At 46.7% G+C, this 20,065-nt stretch overlaps 1 protein-coding gene across 1 annotated transcript in view; it reads left to right on the top strand.

The window, feature by feature from the left end:
- LOC120978195 (complement factor B-like) overlaps positions 1-20,065 on the top strand; it is a 52,239-nt gene that overhangs the window by 13,298 nt on the left and 18,876 nt on the right. Inside the window, exons 6-10 of the mRNA XM_040406417.1 lie at positions 10,661-10,794; positions 13,180-13,318; positions 13,896-14,027; positions 14,951-15,046; positions 19,712-19,849. Of these exons, the coding sequence (XP_040262351.1) occupies positions 10,661-10,794; positions 13,180-13,318; positions 13,896-14,027; positions 14,951-15,046; positions 19,712-19,849 (639 nt within the window). The remainder of the gene's footprint in view (positions 1-10,660; positions 10,795-13,179; positions 13,319-13,895; positions 14,028-14,950; positions 15,047-19,711; positions 19,850-20,065) is intronic.

The raw sequence follows: 20,065 nt of genomic DNA, 5'->3' as shown, positions 1-20,065 counted from the left end.
TGCTGGGGCCACTATGGGGGACCTTTTTACTGCTGGGGGCCTCTATGGGGGACATTATTAATGTTGGGGGGGGGGGGAATTATTAGTGCTAGGGTTACTAGGGCCACTATTGAAAAAATTGTTACAGCTGGGGGTCACTATGGTGGACTTTATTACTGCGGGAGCCACTATGGGGGAAACTATTAATGCTGGGGGACATTATGGGGGACTCAATGAAAAACACAGGGACCATGAAAAACAGACGCAAAACGGACAGCCAGAAAATGGATGCACAAATAGATGAAATATGGCCATGAAAAACTGAGAGTGTGTCCGTTTGTAATTGATTTTTTTAACCCCTAAAAGCTCATAGTGAACTACATGTTTTTAACGACTGTCTAAGCAGTCGTTAAAAACGTCCCCATTGATTTCAATGGGATCCATCTGGCTGTAAAAATGGCCAAAAATAGGACATGGCCTATTGTTTAACGTGAGCTATTCAATGCATTGTGATAGGGCACAATATGGGCATAACTACTGTGACAGGGCACGATTTGGGCATAACTACTGTGAGGGGACACGATTTGGGCTTGACCACTGTGAGGGGACACAATGTGGGCATAACCACTGTGAGGGGACACGATATGGGCATAACTACTGTGAGAGGACACGATGTGGGCATAACTACTGTGAGAGGACACAATGTGGATATAACTACTATGAGGGGACACAATGTGGGCATAACTACTATGAGGGGACACAATGTGGGCATAACCACTGTGAGGGGACACAATGTGGGCATAACCACTGTGAGGGGACACAATGTGGGCATAACCACTGTGAGGGGACACAATGTGGGCATAACCACTGTGAGGGGACACAATGTGAGCATAACCACTGTGAGGGGACACAATGTGGGCATAACCACTGTGAGGGGACACAACGTGGGCATAACCACTGTGAGGGGACACAATGTGGGCATAACCACTGTGAGGGGACACAATGTGGGCATAACCACTGTGAGGGGACACAATGTGGGCATAACCACTGTGAGGGGACACAATGTGGGCATAACCACTGTGAGGGGACACGATATGGGCATAACTACTGTGAGAGGACACGATGTGGGCATAACTACTGTGAGAGGACACGATGTGGGCATAACTACTATGAGGGGATAGGATGTGGGCATAACTACTATGAGGGGATACGATGTGGGCATAACTACTATGAGGGGATACAATGTGGGCATAACTACTGTGAGAGGACACGATGTGGGTATAACTACTGTGAGAGGACACGATGTGGGTATAACCACTGTGAGAGGACACGATGTGGGCATAACTACTATGAGGGGATACAATGTGGGTGGAGGCTGCTATTGTCCCTCTTTGTGATTTTCAAAAGTTGGGAGGTATTATTTTTGCTACACTCAAATATAGCATATACCAAACTGCATTGTTAGAAATGTGAATAAGATAATTCTCAGATGGGTCACTGCAGGTATTTTAACAAGGACCTCCTCTTCACTTGTAATGATGCCCGCCCACCAGGACATTTCCTTCTGGTCCAACTGCTCCAGACGCTGTGCCTTTAACTCTGTCACAGAGCTTGTTGGCCAAATTTTCCAACACCCAAGAACAAATTAGGCAGAAAGATAGACCTTTACCCTGGTTTCACACCTGAGCGTTTCAGAGACGCGCGTTTTACGCTCGTATTTGTCGCACGTTTTTATGCACGTTTTTTGCAATAGTAAACGCGCGTTTGTGTGATTGACAGCAGTGTCCTATGGCCGCAAACGCGCGTCAAAACGCCCCAAAGAAGCTCAAGAACTTGTTTATGCGTCAGGCGTTTTTCAGCGCGTTCGAACGCACTGTAAAACGCGAAAATGTGAACCAGTCCCATAGGGAAGCATTGGTTTCTCCTTGTTGAGCGTTTTACAGCGCGTAGGAACGCGCTGTAAAACGCTCAGGTGTGAACTTAGGGTTACATAAACTATTCACCTCCAGTCCTCATGAGTGACACAGCACTTCCATGTGTCCTCCTCACACAGGTCTCTGCTCTGACTCCATATATGGCTTAGGAGTCCCTGCTCTGTGTCCATATATGGCTTAGGAGTCCCTGCTCTGACTCCATATATGGCTTAGGAGTCCCTGCTCTGTGTCCATATATGGCTTAGGAGTCCCTGCTCTGACTCCATATATGGCTTAGGAGTCCCTGCTCTGACTCCATATATGGCTTAGGAGTCCCTGCTCTGACTCCATATATGGCTTAGGAGTCCCTGCTCTGTGTCCATATATGGAGTCAATGCTTTGATGCTGAGGTGGTGTTTTTTTTCCCAAGCATCTGGGGACACCCCTGTGTTTTTAAATTTCATTCAGTCAATGCAACCCACAACCTTTTGCATTAGACTCTAACCATTGAGCTATAGGGCTCAATTCTAGCAAACTGTGTATCTACTGTGTAACTGCATCTTATATGTATGTTTGTTGTCATATATTTTGTTCATTTACACTGTGTTTGTGTCACGGCAGGGAGTGGGGGAAACCCCCCACCGTGCGGTGTCAAAGGGTAAAGGGGATCAGCCTGGCCAAAAGGAGTAATAAGGGAGCAGGCAGGGCCGTTTCTAGGGGCGGGCGGGACGGGGGGCGCTGTCAGAAGGGGGGCGCCGGCAGAAGGGGGGCGCCGGCAGGGGCGCCCTGTGTGGTGTAAAAAAATAAAAAATAAAAATTGGTTATATATAATTGCCGGCCGGCGGCGCCCGTCATGCTGCGCCTCCTGAGCGGCTAAGCGCTTGCCGCTCCTCTAAAGAATCTCCTGCCTGCTGTCTCTGCTCTGTGCTCATGTTAATGTAACGTGGCCGAGCTCTGGTCGGTCCGCGGTACTGGAACTTCTGTTTCCTGTACCCGGCCGGACAGACAGGAAGTGCTCACTTAGTGTGCACTTCCTTTCAGTCCGGCCGGGTACAGGAAACAAATGCTCCTGTACCGCGGACCGAACAGAGCTCGGCCACGCTACACTAGAGGTGACAATAGAATGGAAATGAGTGACAGGGGGGGGGGGGGGGAATGGAAATTAGTGACGGGGGGGGGGGGGATGGAAATGAGTGACAAGGGGGGGGATGGAAATGAATGACAAGGGGGGGGATGGAAATGAGTGACAAGGGGGGGATGGAAATGAGTGACAAGGGGGGGGATGGAAATGAGTGACAAGGGGGGGGGATGGAAATGAGTGACAAGGGGGGGATGGAAATGAGTGACAAGGGGGGGGATGGAAATGAGTGACAAGGGGGGGGAATGGAAATAAATGACAAGGGGGGGGGAATGGAAATGAATGACAAGGGGGGGGATGGAAATGAGTGACAAGGGGGGGGGATGGAAATGAGTGACAAGGGGGGGGATGGAAATGAGTGACAAGGGGGGGGAATGGAAATGAATGACAAGGGGGGGGGGATTGAAATGAATGACAAGGGAGGGAAAATGTTAATGAGTGACAAGGGGGGGGGGGGGGGGGGTAGAAGAGAGTGACAAGGGAGTCCCCAGAGCCAGACTGCAGCCAGAGACCAGATCATCTTATTGTCCTGGTGGTAAGTAGACAATGCAATATGTTTATTATGTAATTGTTTAGTTATTAATACTACATTGGAAACTAATTTACCTCACATTTAGGGTCCATTCACACGTCCGTATGTGTTTTGCGGATCCACAAAACACGGACAGCGGCAATGTGCGTTCCGCATTTTGCGGACCGCACATTGCCGGCACTAAGAGAATATGCCTATTCTTGTCCGCTATTGTGGACAAGAATAGGACATGTTCTATTTTTTTCAGGATCGGAATTGCGGCCCCATAGAAATGTATGGGTCCGCAATTCCATTCCGCAAAAAGACAGCTACAAGAAGCTGGATTAACCGTAAGGGAAGCATAGCAGTTATTTTAATTTAAAAGCTGAGAAAGGGGTGGAACATATGTGATGTCTGATAAGGGGGGGGGCGGCAATTTTTATCTTGCCTAGGGCGGCAAAAATCCTCGCACCGGCCCTGCCTCCCTCTGACATCTCGCCTGACCTGTGCCCGAGTGCCGAGTCCTCTCACTCTTCAGACAGTGCGGGCGGCACTTACTGACGTCACGCGCCTGCTCCTCCCACTAGGCGGCGCAGGCGTGTGACATACAGTGAGTGAGTGAGCGCCGCACTGCCTGCCTGTTACCGCCCGCCCTGAGCCCCTGAGCAGTGCTGATGCCTGCTGTGAGGTGAGTGATGGTCTGGGGGGGCATTAATTACAATGGGGGGGGGGGGGGCATTAACTACAATGGGGGGACACTAATTACAATGGGGGGGCCACTGTGGGAGACATGAAAATGGGGGCCACTGTCACTGTGGGGGACATTAAGTTTAATAAGGATCAGTATGGACATTATTTAGAATGGAGGCTGCTGTTGGTGTCATTACTCATTATAACTGTATAATGTCTGATAGGCCTAGTCCTGAGCTGAGTTATATCACCCTGCCCATGCCCTGTATACAGGGCCGGATTAAGAGCATCATGGGCCTGGTGCTGAGGATTTTGCTGGGCCTTTTTATGGAACTGCACTCAGTGTCTTAATTACATATATATTTTATCGATACCATTAAAGTATTTTGTTCCTGCAACTACCCCTCATTTGGCGTCTATCTTGGCAACATGGAGGGGGACCACGGGAGGGGGACCCTGAGGGTGGGGGCATCCTCAGGGCACTATAGTGTCAGGAAAACCGCTTTGTTTTCCTGACACTATAGTGATCATTTAACATGACTATGAAGATTACTGTTTTCTAGCTGCTGTGGACTGTGGACAATAGCAGCTAGAAACAGTAATTTCCATAGTGCTGTTATGATTTATGGATACAGCTCTCAGCATGCTTAGCCAGCCTTCTATCTGGCTGTGCTTCTTGAGAGTCACAGTCCACAGGCTCAGAAACAGCCAGATAGAAGGCTGGCTAAGCATGCTGAGAGCTGTGTCCATAAATCATAACAGCACTATGATTGCCCTCCCTTCCAACTGGATGAGTTTATCTGATACCTGCCCTGCTCCAGAAGCTCCTGCTGTCTCGCGGGCTGGTGTGGCTGAGCGATGTGGGCCGTGTGCTGGTCGAAACTGCTGAGCAGGTTGTACACAGCGCAGCGTGCAGGAGGGATAACCGCGGGCGCACTGAGGTCATATCCGGCGGGCCGGCATTACAGGAACCGCACCAGCTGCTCTGACGTCCTGCCGCCGGATATCCTGTGACGTATATCCGGCGGCAGGACGTCAGAGCAGCTGGTGCTGTTCCTGTAATGCCGCGGCCCGCCAGATATGACCTCAGTGCGCCCGCGGTTATCCCTCCTGCATGCTGCGCTGTGTACAATAGTGATGGGAAGTTCGGATCTTTCAGATAAATCGGATCTTCGGTTCACTCGCTGAGTCACTGACTGCTGAGCTGACTCGCAAGTGAACCGAAGACTCTAGGTGCCAGTGCGCATGCGCAGATGCTATCCATCCGATTCACTTGCTGCTCTTCAGCTCTCTAATGAGTGAGTCAGGATCAGGAAGAGTGATTGATTATAGTGATAGTGAATAGTGAAGGGAAGCTGAGGCTGACGCCGGACAGGAGGACTCAGGAGCTGTCACTGTGGTGTGCATTGTTGTCTGTTGTGCATTGTTACCCACAGTGACAACAGTCTGACACTGACAGTAGTACAACGAACCAAGTGAAGTGAAATGTGAATGCACAGGGAAAACTATGTGCTGAATTGATAACAGTATTACAGTAACACAGTCACTGGCTGATAATAAAATAGTCCCCACAGTCCCCACTTAATGGAATCCATAAAGGAGATGTGAACCCACCCTTAGTTATATAGCTACTGAACGAGATGCCTTTAACATATATATCTCCTGAGAAGCCAATTTGATCCTAAAGGGTTAATTCAACCTGTAATCTAAACTCTGTGTCATCTGTCACTTCTCTTATCTCTCTGCTCCTGTCCCTTAATCTTATCACTGCTGCAACAAAATCACTGGGCCCCATAGCAGGAATCTAAATTGGGCCCCCATTCCCCTTTTATAGCCCCTCCTTTTGTTCCATGAACTATTCTTGCTGCTGCGTTTTATAATTTATGCCATCAGGGCCGGATTGGGATTGCAAAACAGCCCTGGCACACAAAAGAGGTATAATAGATGCAGTGTGTACAGGTATATAGTATATTCCCTAGTGTTCTGATATGTGAGGTACAGGGTATAATATATGCAGTGTGTACAGTATATACAGTAGTGTAATATGTGAGGTACGAGGTATAATAGATGCAGTGTGTACAGATATATAGTATATACAGCAGTGTATTGACACCTCATACCTCACATATAAGTACACTGCTGTATATACTATATATCTGTACACACTGCATCTATTATACCTCGTACCTCACATATCAGTACACTGCTGTATATACTATATATCTGTACATATTGCATCTATTATACCTTGTACCTCACATATCAGTGCACTGCGGTATATACTATATATCTGTACATATTGCATGTATAATACTGTGTAATGTGTGTGTGTGTGTGTGTGTGTGTGTGTATGTGTATGTATATATATATATATTACACACAGAGCAGTGTATTGATGTGAGACATAGAAGGTATAATACTGTAGATGCAGTGTTTACAGAAATATGTGGTCAGTTATACATTATGGTCACTGTGTGTGTGTGAGGTACATGAGGTAGTGGTCACTGTAACTGTCTGAAGTATTATACATGAGTGAGCAATGAGTAAAACAGGGCATGGGGGGAGGGGGGGGGGGTAAATGACAAGAAGTGGAGGACCTCCTCTTACCACTCTATTCCAGTCTGTATGGATCAATGCAGAGCTGCTTGTGAACTTCTAATACTTGCTGTTACGGGTTGAAGGACCTGTGATGATGTCATCACATGATGTGATGATGTCATCACAGGTCCTGGCAGATATACCTTTGAAACCTAGGAACTACACCATTTTTGGTGCAGTTCCTTTGCTAGATTCTGCCGGACCTGTGATGTTGAAGATGATGTCATCACAGGTCCTGGCAGATGCACTGTTCTAACCTGGGAACTACACTTTACACTGTGCAGTTCCCTTACAGGACCTGTGATGACATCATCAAAGGTCCTTTAGCTTTAGAAAGATAAACAGTCTACTCAGACGACTCAGAGCTGCTAGTGCTTGCCTTGCCTCTGCTCTGATTGGTTGGTGGGCGGGGAGGGGAGGGGCTGGCAGAAGCAGCTTCCACTCTAGGATCATATTACGCTCCTCCCGAGTCCCGCCCTCAGGCTCCTGCTGCCAGCGTGAGGTGAGTGTCAGTGCATTGTCTGTGTGCTGTGTGACGCTGCGCTGTGTACAACAGAGGACTTTTAGCTCCCGACGGCCTTTTGGCTGGCAGATGGGCCTATTTTGTGGTAGGGGCCTGGAGCTGCAGCTCCATCAGCCCCTACGTTAATCCGGCCCTGCCTGTATAATAATGTACCCATCCCTGATACCCCTTAGTTATATTACCCGGCTGGGGTAATATAACTAAGGGGTATCAGGGTACATTATTATACAGGGCAGGGTAATATAACTCAGGACTAGGCCTATCAGACATTATACAGTTATAATGACACCCACAGCAGCCTCCATTCTAAATAATGTCCATAGTGATCCTTATTAAAAATAATGTCCCCCCACAGGCAGGCAGTGCGGGCGGCGGCGCTCACTCACTGTACGTCACGCGCCGCGTGACGTACAGTAAGTGCGGTGAGCACCGCCGCCCGCACTGCCTGCCTGTTACCGCCCGCCCGGAGCAGTGCTGAGAAAGAAGCCTGCTGTGAGTGAGAGCCTGAGATTGTGGGTCACTGTGACCGTCCGTGCAATGTGGTTCCACATTTTTTACAATGGGGAGACACTTATTTCATCGAGCAGTTTTGAGGGGGGGGGGAGTTTTTTTGACACTCGCCCTGAGAGAAATTTTACCTAGAAACTGCACTGGGAGCAGGTCACCTCCTACTGCATCCCTAATCCTCTCCGTGACTCCTTACTGTATTCCTAGAAACCCTAAGTCGCCCTGGTAATCCCTCACTTAGGAGCAGGGGAGAGACAACCTGTTCATCCCAGTCATGGAGGAACAGGAGTCTCTATCTGAGGCCAGGCTGCAAGGAGAGGGGAACACATACAGCTATAAGGAGATGGCAGGTAAGTGAAACCAGTAACACACTTACCTGCCACAGACACACTGACTGGAACCCGTGCACAAGTGCTGGTGTCCCCACCAACAGTAAAGGACACAGCACACACCAAAAACCACACAGGAACCCAGGACACCCATAGCTGCAATAAACGTGAAACACCATAAAAACATCTAACATCTATGACCACAAGGGTGGCCCTCACTGGACAGATGGAATATGAAGACCAGGAGGATAACTCCAGCATACACCATAGCTGGAGTACCCCTCAGCTTCAGGCATCCAGCAGAGGCTAAATAGCCCAAGCAGCCACACACACACACACACACATAAACCCAGTGTTAACAAAACACTAGGAAGGGAGTTAACCCTTCCAACACCAGACAAGGGAAGGAAGCCACTTAAAGGCGAAGTGCACACACAAGCATAGAAAGCTACCCGTTGCCGCAGGCAACAACATGCGTGGCAACCATGTCACGGCAATCACCGAGAAGGCCGAGACACTGCCACTGCATGCACACACACAGCAACATGTTGCCGCGGGCAACCGCAAGTGTAGCAACAGTGTCCCAGCACACACCATAGGCCGTGACAGTTTGCCTAGCACTGTTGAAAGGGGTAATAAATACTGAGAGACTTTTGGGACTTTCTAGCTAATAATGAGAAGCTGGTAATTCCACAGCTACCATAGGGTCTAAAGATGAGCATGTTTTGGAGGGAAAAAGCCAGACTTGTGTACCACCAAAACCAGACAGACTGTCCTTTTGAATTCCTGGTGCCACCCGTACTACTATGCACAGACCGTGGGCCTCCAGCCTTTTGCCAGGGTACCAGCCATCTGAGAGAGGGACAGCTAGCTCGGGCCTTTCCTGAGCACAAAACCTTCTTCTGCCAGGGAGGAGACTGGAAAAGCCAGGCCTATGCCTCAAATGTATTGTTTTGCACCTGAATTCCTCCAATAAAGAAGCACACTGGTTTACTGCAGACCCTGACTCTCTGGACTTATTTCCCATTGGGTTTCGCCACGCCTTACCATTATTTCCGGAAAGCAACAACCCAGCATAGCGTTGGGGCTACCCCAAACCCGGCCACTGCATATATTGTCTCCAAAATTAGTTTTTTTTTTTAGATACAATACATCGTATATGTGAAAACATATTACATGGGAAAAATACTACAGAGGTTTTAGCCATAGAAAATCTTTTCCTTAGTAGCATTGAGCTCTATAGCTCAAGGGTTAGATTCTTTGACTTGAATGTAAAAGGTTGTGAGTTTGATTCCAGGAACACAGCTCCTTTTTTGTGTAGACTTGTCCTATATTTATTAAGGTAGCAACCATACCAATACCAGAAAACTGCTGTACATTTAAAATAAAATGCACCAACCATACCACCAAAACAAAATGAGATTTATCAAAACTGGTGCAAAGGAAAACTAGCTTAGTTGCCGTAGCAAACAATCAGATACCAACTTTCATTTTTCAGGGTTCCTTTGGCAAATGAAAGGATCGACATGGCCACGATGGTTACACAATGGCTACGTGGCAGCGTAACCATATAAACTGGTCATGCTTTATAAAAAATGCAGTGCAAATACAAACACACAATAAAATCACAATAATTATTTAACCAGGAGCCAGTGTCGGACTGGGGTACCTAGGGCCCACCAGTAAAATTTATTTTGGGCGCCCACCATATGGATAGATTCGAATATAATTTAACAAGTTTTTTATATGAGCATAGGCTGGTTGAGGTGCTGTATATTGAATATATGTATGTAGTGCAGTACGTCTACTGTGTTATGTGCCACTTGTGCAGGGGGTGGGAGACTAGGGGCCTACCTTGCTCAGGGGCCCACCAGGGGTTTCCCCTGTACCCCTGTGGGCCAGTCCGAGCCTGCCAGGAGCCATCTCCCCACCTAACATGACCACCAGCACTGGACTCATTAGGTGGACTTTCTGAGAGGGAATCAAGGATCGGAGGGGGCATGGTAACAGCAATAACCACAAACAGGAGCATTTTTTCTAGTGATTTGAAATTAGACCTTGTTCTATTTTGCCTGATCTAACGTAACAATTATCGGTAGGACAACCTGTTCAATACAGCTCTGCAGTTTTTGGGGTTTTTTGCATTTTAACCTTAGCCTGCAGAACCTGTGGAAAAATTCATACTCGTCTGCTCCTCTCCACCTTGGAACTCCTCCTCAAAGGTTTGCATTAAATTAGTTATTTCTTTGGGGAAGCTCCAGAAATTAAAATGAAAGCTCTTCCTACTGTCTGTGAGGTGATCTGTTTGGAGCTATTCCTACTGATACCCATGAACTATATTTACTGGTTCTGGTGGACACTGGGTCACTTATGTTCTGGTAAAGGATCAATAAATTATGAGTCTAGACATTGCAGGGGCCTCTACCACCTGTCACACTTTCCTTGGTAACTTTTATTTTATTCTATGCACAGAGTGGAATCGCAGAACAATAAGAGTGACGACAGGAGGTCTCATAAATATCTTCATTATTCTTGATGCCTCTGCAAATGTAGGAGAAGACAACTTCAACATCGCTAAGGAAGCAAGTGAAGTGTTCATAGAAAAGGTATGGAGAGCATATACAAAGTTATGGCATCTATCCTCTTAGACTACTCTTGCCACAACCTGCAGGGAAGGTGTAGGGCAAGGAGGGCGGGAGTGGTAGTGGCTCTGGTAGGGGTAGCAGTACTCACAGTTCACAGACTCCCCTAGTGATCCCTGGAGCCATGCAGTGAAGGCAGAGCTGATGTTAAGGGTCGGTGTATGTTTGGTGGAGTCAGTAACCAGGTTCGTTGGCTTGTATAAATTTTCTCTTTTTACTAAAATGCAAAATGGGAGTAGTAGTAAATCAAAGAGAAACAAGGCGCAGTCCCAAAGCATATATCACAGTGTGATCCTTTCCCAGTAGTAGCATATAGACAGCAACAATGATGGAGGTTGCAGTACTCTCTCCCTCTATCTCTCTCTAAAACCTCTCAGAACCACTCGCATGCAAAGGGTTTCCTCATTAAAGAAAATCTGTCAGCAGTTTTGTCCCTATGACACTGGCTGACCTGTTACATATGCGCTTGGCAGCTGAAGACATCTGTGTTGTCCCATGTTCATATGTGCCCGTATTGCTGAGAAAGATGATGTTTTAATATATACAAATGAGCCTCTAGGAGCAACGGGGGCGTTACCATTGCACAGCCTGTATCTGCCCATTGCACATGCATCAGGTCAGCTAGTGTCATAGGTACAAATCTGCTGACAGATGCCCTTTAAGTGCTTCTGCAATTCCCAAAATGAGGGGTGCAGAACTAAGATAAACTGTCTCAAATGCTAGTAGGGTGCCTTTGCAGTATTCCCTATCAGAGCAGCGAGGTCTTTCCTCCAGAACCGTGCTATTTGAATCTGATGCATGGCCTTGTGGGTTCTAGACCATCTGATTTCCTTCTCTCTGGAGTACTCTGGTGAGGTTGAGGCCTAGCTCAGAGGCATTGTCATGTGTCCGTATGCAGATCTTTCTTAAAGGGTTTCTATCACTTCGTATGACATATTTAGGTGTCAGACACTAGCGATCCGCTAGTGTCTGCTCTAACAAACCATCCTATTATGATAGGTTTTGGGGCAGCCGTTTTTCTAAAATAACAACTTATATCTATATGCTAATGAGCCTCTAGGTGCTATGGGGGCGTCATTAGCACCTAGAGGCTCCGTCTACCTTCATAAACTGTCGCCGCCCAGCGCGTCCCTCCAGCCCGCCCATCTCCTGCTGAATGCGATCCTCGCCGTGCGCGTCTCTGTTCTGCGCATGCGCAGTGAATGTCTGACCGCTTCCCTGCTCAGACATCTCCACTGCGCCTGCGCCGATGACATCATAGTGCTCCGAGGAACAGGCGCAGTGGAGATGTCTGAGCAGGGAAGCGGTCAGACATTCACTGCGCATGCGCAGAACAGAGACGCGCACGGCGAGGATCGCATTCAGCAGGAGATGGGCGGGCTGGAGGGACGCGCTGGGCGGCGACAGTTTATGAAGGTAGACGGAGCCTCTAGGTGCTAATGACGCCCCCATAGCACCTAGAGGCTCATTAGCATATAGATATAAGTTGTTGTTTTAGCAAAACGGCTGCCCCAAAGCCTATCATATTAGGATGGTTTGTTAGAGCAGACACTAGCGGATCGCTAGTGTCTGACACCTAAATATGTCATACGAAGTGATAGAAACCCTTTAAGGTCCTCCAGAACATTGCACAATGCAGTTCAGTTGTGTTTTTTTTCCATGTTCCGTGTAAAATGCAGTAAAATCACATCATGCATCAAGCCTTGGTGAATGAGACCATTGTACAAAGCAGTTTTGTTGTGTCTTTTGAGTCAATTCACAAGAAAAACTGGAATGAAAGCACAATTCCCAGGCTGTGAAGCCTCTGGAAGCCCTTGAACTAAGGTGGCCACCTAAACTGACCCTATTATGATCCATAATTGGGTGCAGAAGTACAGAAATAAACATTGATCAAAGGGTCCTGCTTCTACGATGGCCCAGAGGCTAGAAATGGGCTTCAGGAGAACTGGAGCACATCTTTATACATCATCCAAAAATTGCTATGCGGCGGAGTCTCTATAGTATAACCTCTGCAGTCAGGAGGACACTGCTCTGAGGAGTCCTCCAAGAGGAGTTCTTACTGTAGTTAACTTCCCACCTCCCCATTGGCCATTTAATTGAAGTAGACTCAGCCACATGAAAATGTGTTTTTTGCTCCATTACGTACTATACTGATATATCTGAGGACACTTATTACACAATGGAGCTGTTTCCTACAGCAACCTGTCAGGCATTGGCTTCATGTTCCAACTTGCTTTTGATAATTGATGGCTGAAACTGGATGTTGTGGGACACATTATTGGTCTCATTTCCTTTTGCTTTATATGAGCTGGTCTGATATATACAATATGCATATTTTCATCTCCACAGATGAGCAGCTTTGATTTTACCCCTCGCTATTCTATCATCTCGTACGCCACAGAGGCAAAACCCATCATTGAGCTCTCTGAAGAAGAGAGTATAGAGGCTTACCAGGTCGTTGAACGGATAAATGCATTTCAATATTTAGGTAATGGATTTCATGTTGTTTTCCCAATAATTGTACAAAGGATTCAAGGTCACAAAGCCAATCACAGAACATCAGCCAAGTACTAATATACTCTAAGTCCATGAAGTAAAAGGGGTTTTCCAGTTTAGAAAACCCATTTTATATACCCTACCCTGTTTAGGATCCTCATCTCTTGATTAGAGAGGAGAGCTTATACATAGAGGGTCTCTCGCTTTATAGGACCTAGCCTGTGTTACATTATACTGACATCTCATACATTGTATGGACAGAGTGTAATGCTTATTTCCTCCAGTGGTGGCACTGTAGGAGAACTGAGCACTTACTGCCAGACTTCCCCCACAGATTACATGCGGTCACTGAAGGTTTTAGCACGAGGACACTTTGTAATCTTATTTTAAATGGGCCCTTCTAAGTATGGATTGTCCAAAATGGAAAACCACTTTAATTGTCCCTCTGGGCTTTTTGACAGCTGTTTCACTGCTGAAGCCTTGAAATATTTAGATTTGCCCTAGCCTTATTATGAGAACACCTGAAGACCACCTGTATTACCTCTGCCTTTACATTTTTTATCTTACAGAGCATAGAGATACACAGGGAGCAAATACTAAGGCAGCTCTGACTAAAGTTTACGAAATGTTGTCTCTACAAAATGTTAGAGATCCTGACACTTTCCTGAAAACAAAAAATGTTATCATGCTGCTCACACATGGTAAGTATCAGGTCATAGTTGCTCCCTCAGAATACTCTTTAAAATCGTCTTTGTCCCCACAAATACCATCTCGACCTTGTTTCTTTCCTTTCCTCTTCAATTCATAGCCACTGCTCCTTCAGATTCTCAGCCAGGTTCAGACCAGACCTCTGGAATACCATTGGATCTTCCAGTGGTCCAGGAGTTGACAATATCATAGGTCCCAGATTTCTAGCAGAAAACAGTCCCACTTGGAGGTCACTTGTCACTAGGGTCTATTTATTTGGGATGATTCACAAATAACCTACTAGATGATGATGATTAACTTATTGATAATGTGTCCTGTGCATGTAATGAAATCATCTTCTCTGGGGTCTAAAGAGACCTCAGTCCAATACTTTTCTCATCTTCCTCCTTAAAGGGGTTGTTCATTTTCAGGGGGAACTTTCTGCCAGACACCCCGTCCCCCATGTGGCCAGACCTGAAAGGAGATGCTTGCCTATTTCTCCCCTACCTCTGGGTTGCAGATCGTCGCATGACTCTCACGGTCTTCCCATGTCAACATCCTGTTTGACTTGGTCATGACTGGTTGCAGTTATGACCTGTCCTCCATGTGTCATGTCACTGGGTCATGTGATGCATGGTGCCACCAGTCATTGGCTGCAGCTGCCATGTGACTTGCATCAAACAGGATGTTGACAGGAGGAGACTGGTGCGAAGCAGTGGCAGAGGGGAACCCAGTGGTGGAGAGCAGATAAGCATGCTTCCCTCAACAGGTACAGCCACATGGGGTAGTCTGGCAGTAAGCCCCCTGAAAGATGAACAAACCCTAAAGTCTGCAGCCAGTACTTTATCCTTACTCGCACAGGCAGATCTTCATGTCACTGCAAACACATTCTTTGCCATCATCTCCTCTTCACAACATTTATCTTTCATCCCCTTAGGAAAACGTAATATGGGTGGAGACCCTACTGTGGAGGTGAAGAGGATCAGAGAAATTCTGAACATTAAGGAGGACAGTGAACGGGAAGATTATCTAGGTATGGAATATATATATATATAGTATGTATATAGTATGGAATATATATATATATAGTATGTAATTATAATATTTCCTCATTTAAAGGTGTTATACCATGATTGACGTAAAAAAATCTAAATCAGGCATCACGTCGTACATGGCAATATCTTTGTAACAAAACCAGAACCAGCCCTGTACCTCATGCGGCTCTGGAGATCTCTCCATTCATTGCTCCGATTGTTCTGCCAGATTATCTTCAGCCTGGCAGGTAAAAGGGGGGTGTCCTTTCTGCTGCAGCTCTATCCCTGTAACTGCCACAGCTTCTAACAGAACATATGGCTGGTGACAGTTGAAGATTTAAAATGACTTCGCGCGACCACCTCAGTGAGACGGACAAAAATGGAAAGCAAAAGAACAAACAGCAGATGGCGCTCTACAGATACAATTTGTTGAATAGCTCACTTGTTATACTACATTTTGTATTACACGCAATTATAAAATTATTCAGATCCAGGTGCTCATTTGAAAGTGTAGAGTATACTTCTTCACACAACTATGAGGTGGGTCATGAAAAAAAGACCTTGGTCTCCCTTCATCCACAGGAAAATGCTTATGAGGCCCCATTCATCCATACTATCTTGCAGTGAAACTGTCTCTGTTGCCCAAATTAACCAGCTTTCATTTTACTACAGCAGTTTGATAAATGAGTGAGGCCCATGGTATCCTTCCCTGCCAGTTGAGCGGTTCCCTTTGGCAATGCCAGTAGTGTTGTGTTTGAGAGGGTCTACAACTTGTCGTATTCCATTCCAACAAAGAATTGTGTCAGTGGAGACCGATGTCCGCACAGGCTCATTCACAGAGACACAGGATTGTTTTCTTGGTCAATTTCCGGACCTTCTCGTTCTAGCAAAAAGCAGTACATGTGGTTTGGTGCAGAAGTGGCGTAATGCAGGATCTATTGCTGAGCCTGATACCAAAAACAATAGACGGAGGGTTTTGAACGCCCGTCGTTGTGGCAGACATCCAGGAGAGGATTGTGAGAAACCAGAGGAAATTGCAGCAAGGATTATTCCCACAGACAAATTTCAACGAAACAACATGTCAGCCTGTACTGGAATCGCTTCGCCTGAAGCCATCCCGAGTGTCGGTCGGGCAAGAGTTAGAGGAGGGGGATAAACAAAATCGTGCGGTGCATTGCCATCGGCTGATGAATATGATGGTAGATGGATAGTGGTGGGCGAATCGGTTTGCGTTGCTACAGACGAACCTGATTCATTCATCACATTATCTTTACCGTGGCCGAGGCGCTGTTAAAATGTATTGTTTCCAATGGGCACCGGTCTTGCGAGACCATTTTAATCTCCCGCATTCAACGTTATTGTGAGTAGTCGCGAAAGGCGCAAATATACTCAATAATTCATTCTATTCAATAATGAATCTGGGATTGTGGTGCACACCACAACTTATTACAAATCCATCTTATTCTGGCCTAGCAGCACTATAAAGACAGTCCCTCGGTCACAGTAAAGATAGTTAGTTCGTAGTGGGATGAACCCGTGCGCTTATCATTATAGACAAACATTTGGACCCATTGCAATACATATCTGATGAAACGCGGTTCAATCTAACTAGATGTGGTCATTCACAGAACAATAGGTCACGCAGAAAATTTGCACGATCCGCACCAACAGCCACCTCATGATCCAAAAATCTGCATTTGGTGCATAGCTGTGGGTATGCGGATTGTGGGTCTCATATTCTTTGATGAAAATGGGCCCATGGCTTTCTATGAGCAACTCTGTGCAATGTTATCCAATCTCAGCTATAATTTCCACAATGTCCTTAGTGGGATGTGATGCTCTTCTTACAGACTGTTTTCAATATATGTTCAGGCACTGTAAGACTTAAATCTCCTGAACAAGTTTCCTGTAGACCCTTGAAAGTCCTTTCACACAGCTTATCTCCACAGAGCTTCTACTCGCACCTCTGTTGACACTGGTATGCCTTTTTTTCCCCAAATATCTTTTACTATTTTCCCTACAATTGAGTAGTATAAGTGCTTGTGGAGTTATTGTGTTCTCTTATGTCTTGTCAATAAAGCAGTAATCGTTAATTTCTAACGATAATTTGTTTTCCCTTAGTCCCAACAGCAGCACAGATGGGGTTAACTGCCCCCCGTGGACTGGTAGGACCGGCTGAATTTTTAATGAGCCCAAAGAATAACCAATAGAAGAACTCCAGCTCCCTTAAAGGGAGGGGTTCGCCCCCCAGCCCAGCGTGTTTATACCAAGAAAAGGTACTTAGGGCGGGAAAATTTGTGTGCTGCTGTTGGGACTAAGGGAAAACAAATTATTATTAGAAATTAACGATTCTCTTACGTCCCACCAGCAGCACAGATGGGGAGATAGCAAGAAGAATCCCCTAGGGAGGGTCCTCATGCCCGGCAGAAGTAAGAACTGTCTGCCCAAAAGCCGAAAACTCTGCTACCTTAGCATCTATTCTATAATGGGAGATGAAGGTTTATTCAGAGCTCCAGGGAGCCGCCTTACAGATCAACCCTAGGGGGAGAAGACTTCTCTCCGCGACAGAGGTAGCTACGGCCCTAGTAGAATGGGCCCTCACAAACTCCGGAGGATCTAAGGATTGGGAGGTGAAAACTTCCCTAATGGCTTCCTTGATCCAGCGACTAATAGTAGTTTTAGACGCCTTGCGGCCTTTAGACTTACCGGCAAACAGGATGAAGAGGTTCTCATCTATCCTGAATTCTCTGGATCTATCCACATAGATCTGGAGGCATCTCGATATGTCCAGTGGATGTCGGACTGGAACATCAGAGGAGGAGGCGGAGAATAATACAGGTAGAGAAATTACCTGATTGATATTTTGAAAAGTTGGAACCTTAGGTCTAAAATAAGGTAGAAATAGCTCTGAAATTCTTTTGGCTGAGGTAATAGCCAGAAGAAAGACCACCTTGAGTGTTAGAAATTTAAAACTTGCCTCCTCCAAAGGTTCAAAGGGGGGAGATGCTAACCCCTTGAGAACTACTGATAAGTCCCATTGGGGATCGGGTTTCAGTATCGTAGGCTTCAATCTTTCTGCTCCCTTAAGGAAGTGTTTGATGAGCGGGTCCCGAGAATATGGCCTGTTGAGACAGGCCGAGATGGCAAAAACTTGGACCTTCAGGGTAGAAGGGGAGAGACCTCTTTCCAACCCATCCTGGAGGAATTGTAAGATTGCAGAGAGGGGCGGATCTGCAGACGCCACCTGGTTGGAACTACACCGTGAGGTGAAGATCCTCATGATCCGGGAGTAGGCCTTTTTGGTAGACTCTGCTCTAGAATGCGACAAAGTTCTCAGGACCGACTCAGAGAGCCCATCCACTCTGGGAAGGGACTGATCAACCTCCAGGCTGTCAGGTTGAATCTGTGCAGATCTGGGCAGAGATGCGTGTCCCACGACACCAGGGTCTGCTCCGGGGGGAGTTTCCAATATTGTCCCCGACTCATCTGAATGAGCTGGGTAAACCAGGATCTCCTGGGCCAAAATGGTATGATGGCTATTACCGAGGCCTGATCCTGACGGATTTTCATCAATACCCTCAGAATCATGGAAAAGGGAGGGAAGATGTAAGCCAGCCTGAACCTCCACGGTATTGTCAGAGCATCTATTGCCAGGGGGTTGTCCTCCCTGTATAGGGAACAGAACCTCTGTACCTTGGCATTGAACCTGGTTGCCATAAGATCCACTTCTGGCATACCCCATTTGAGGACTAGCTGCTTGAAGATCTCCGGGTGCAGTGACCACTCCATGGTCAGTAAGCCGCGACTTAGGCGATCTGCAATGAAGTTGAGGGAGCCTCGAATATGAGTGGCAGATAGATGGGATAGGTTCAGCTCTGCCCACCGTAGAATTACCCCAATATGTAAAGCACGGCAGTCATGTTGTCTGACTGGACTTTCACAGCTTTGCCCCGAATCTGAGGGGCGACGTGAAGGAGGGCTAGCCAGATCCCATCCCTCCTGAAAAACAACCCCCCGGCTGGCAGGAAGAAGTTTGCTTTAAGCAGAAAGAAAAAACGACATCAGCCGAAAGACCGAAAGTGACGCCGCAGCAGGCAGCGCGTAACTTCCAGTCATGGCGGCGCCCATGCCACGCCGAAGTCTGAGCGAGCCGAGGCATCCAGGAGGGGAAAACTCAGTAAGTAGAGAACACATCGCCCCTAAAAATCGCTAAGTTCAGCAGCTGAATGGGGGAATGAAAGAATAAGCGCAGGTTAGAAAGAGCGCTAGATGTAATGGACAAAAAAAGGAGACCAATCTGGAACATTGGAATAATGGTCTCCAAACTCCCAGAGAGGGAGAGCTTCGCCAGTCCACCTGTCCAAAGGACAGAAAAAAAACACGCTGGGCTGGGGGGCCAACCCCTTAAGGGAGCTGGAGTTCTTCTATTGGTTATTATTTGGGCTCATTAAAAATTCCGCCGGTCCTACCAGTCCACGGGGGGCAGTTAACCCCAACTGTGCTGCTGGTGGGACGTAAGGGAAGTTTTTACCTATTCTGCTAGATTTTTCACTTATAACTGATTAGAACATTCATTACACGGCAATATATGTTATGTTCACAAAATTTGTGTTCCTCAACATTTTACATGATCCCACATTTAATCTTTTTTCCACCTTATACAGATATCTACGTCTTTGGCCTCGGTCATGACATAAACCATGATGAAATCAATGATATTGCATCCAAGAAAGATCTTGAGAAACATGTCTTTCATATGGAAACTGTATATTCTATGAAGAAAGCCTTTGAAAAAATGCTAGGTAAACTTACATTTCTTTCTTCCCTGCTGTTCTGATGTGGTCTACACGGGAGGCATAGGGCAGAGAGGATGGGAGTGGTAGTATTGATGAGGAAGGAGGTGGTAGTACTCATGGTGGTCAACTTTGTCTGGCACTCCCAAAGGCCACGCACAGTTGTGGGCAGGGACATGCCCTTTCGTTCCCTCATGGCACACTCTGGGTTTAGAGGCTCTCCTG

Source organism: Bufo bufo, chromosome 8, assembly GCF_905171765.1.
Source record: "Bufo bufo chromosome 8, aBufBuf1.1, whole genome shotgun sequence".
Taxonomy (NCBI): domain Eukaryota; kingdom Metazoa; phylum Chordata; class Amphibia; order Anura; family Bufonidae; genus Bufo; species Bufo bufo.
This window is presented reverse-complemented; position numbering and strand designations above follow the sequence as displayed.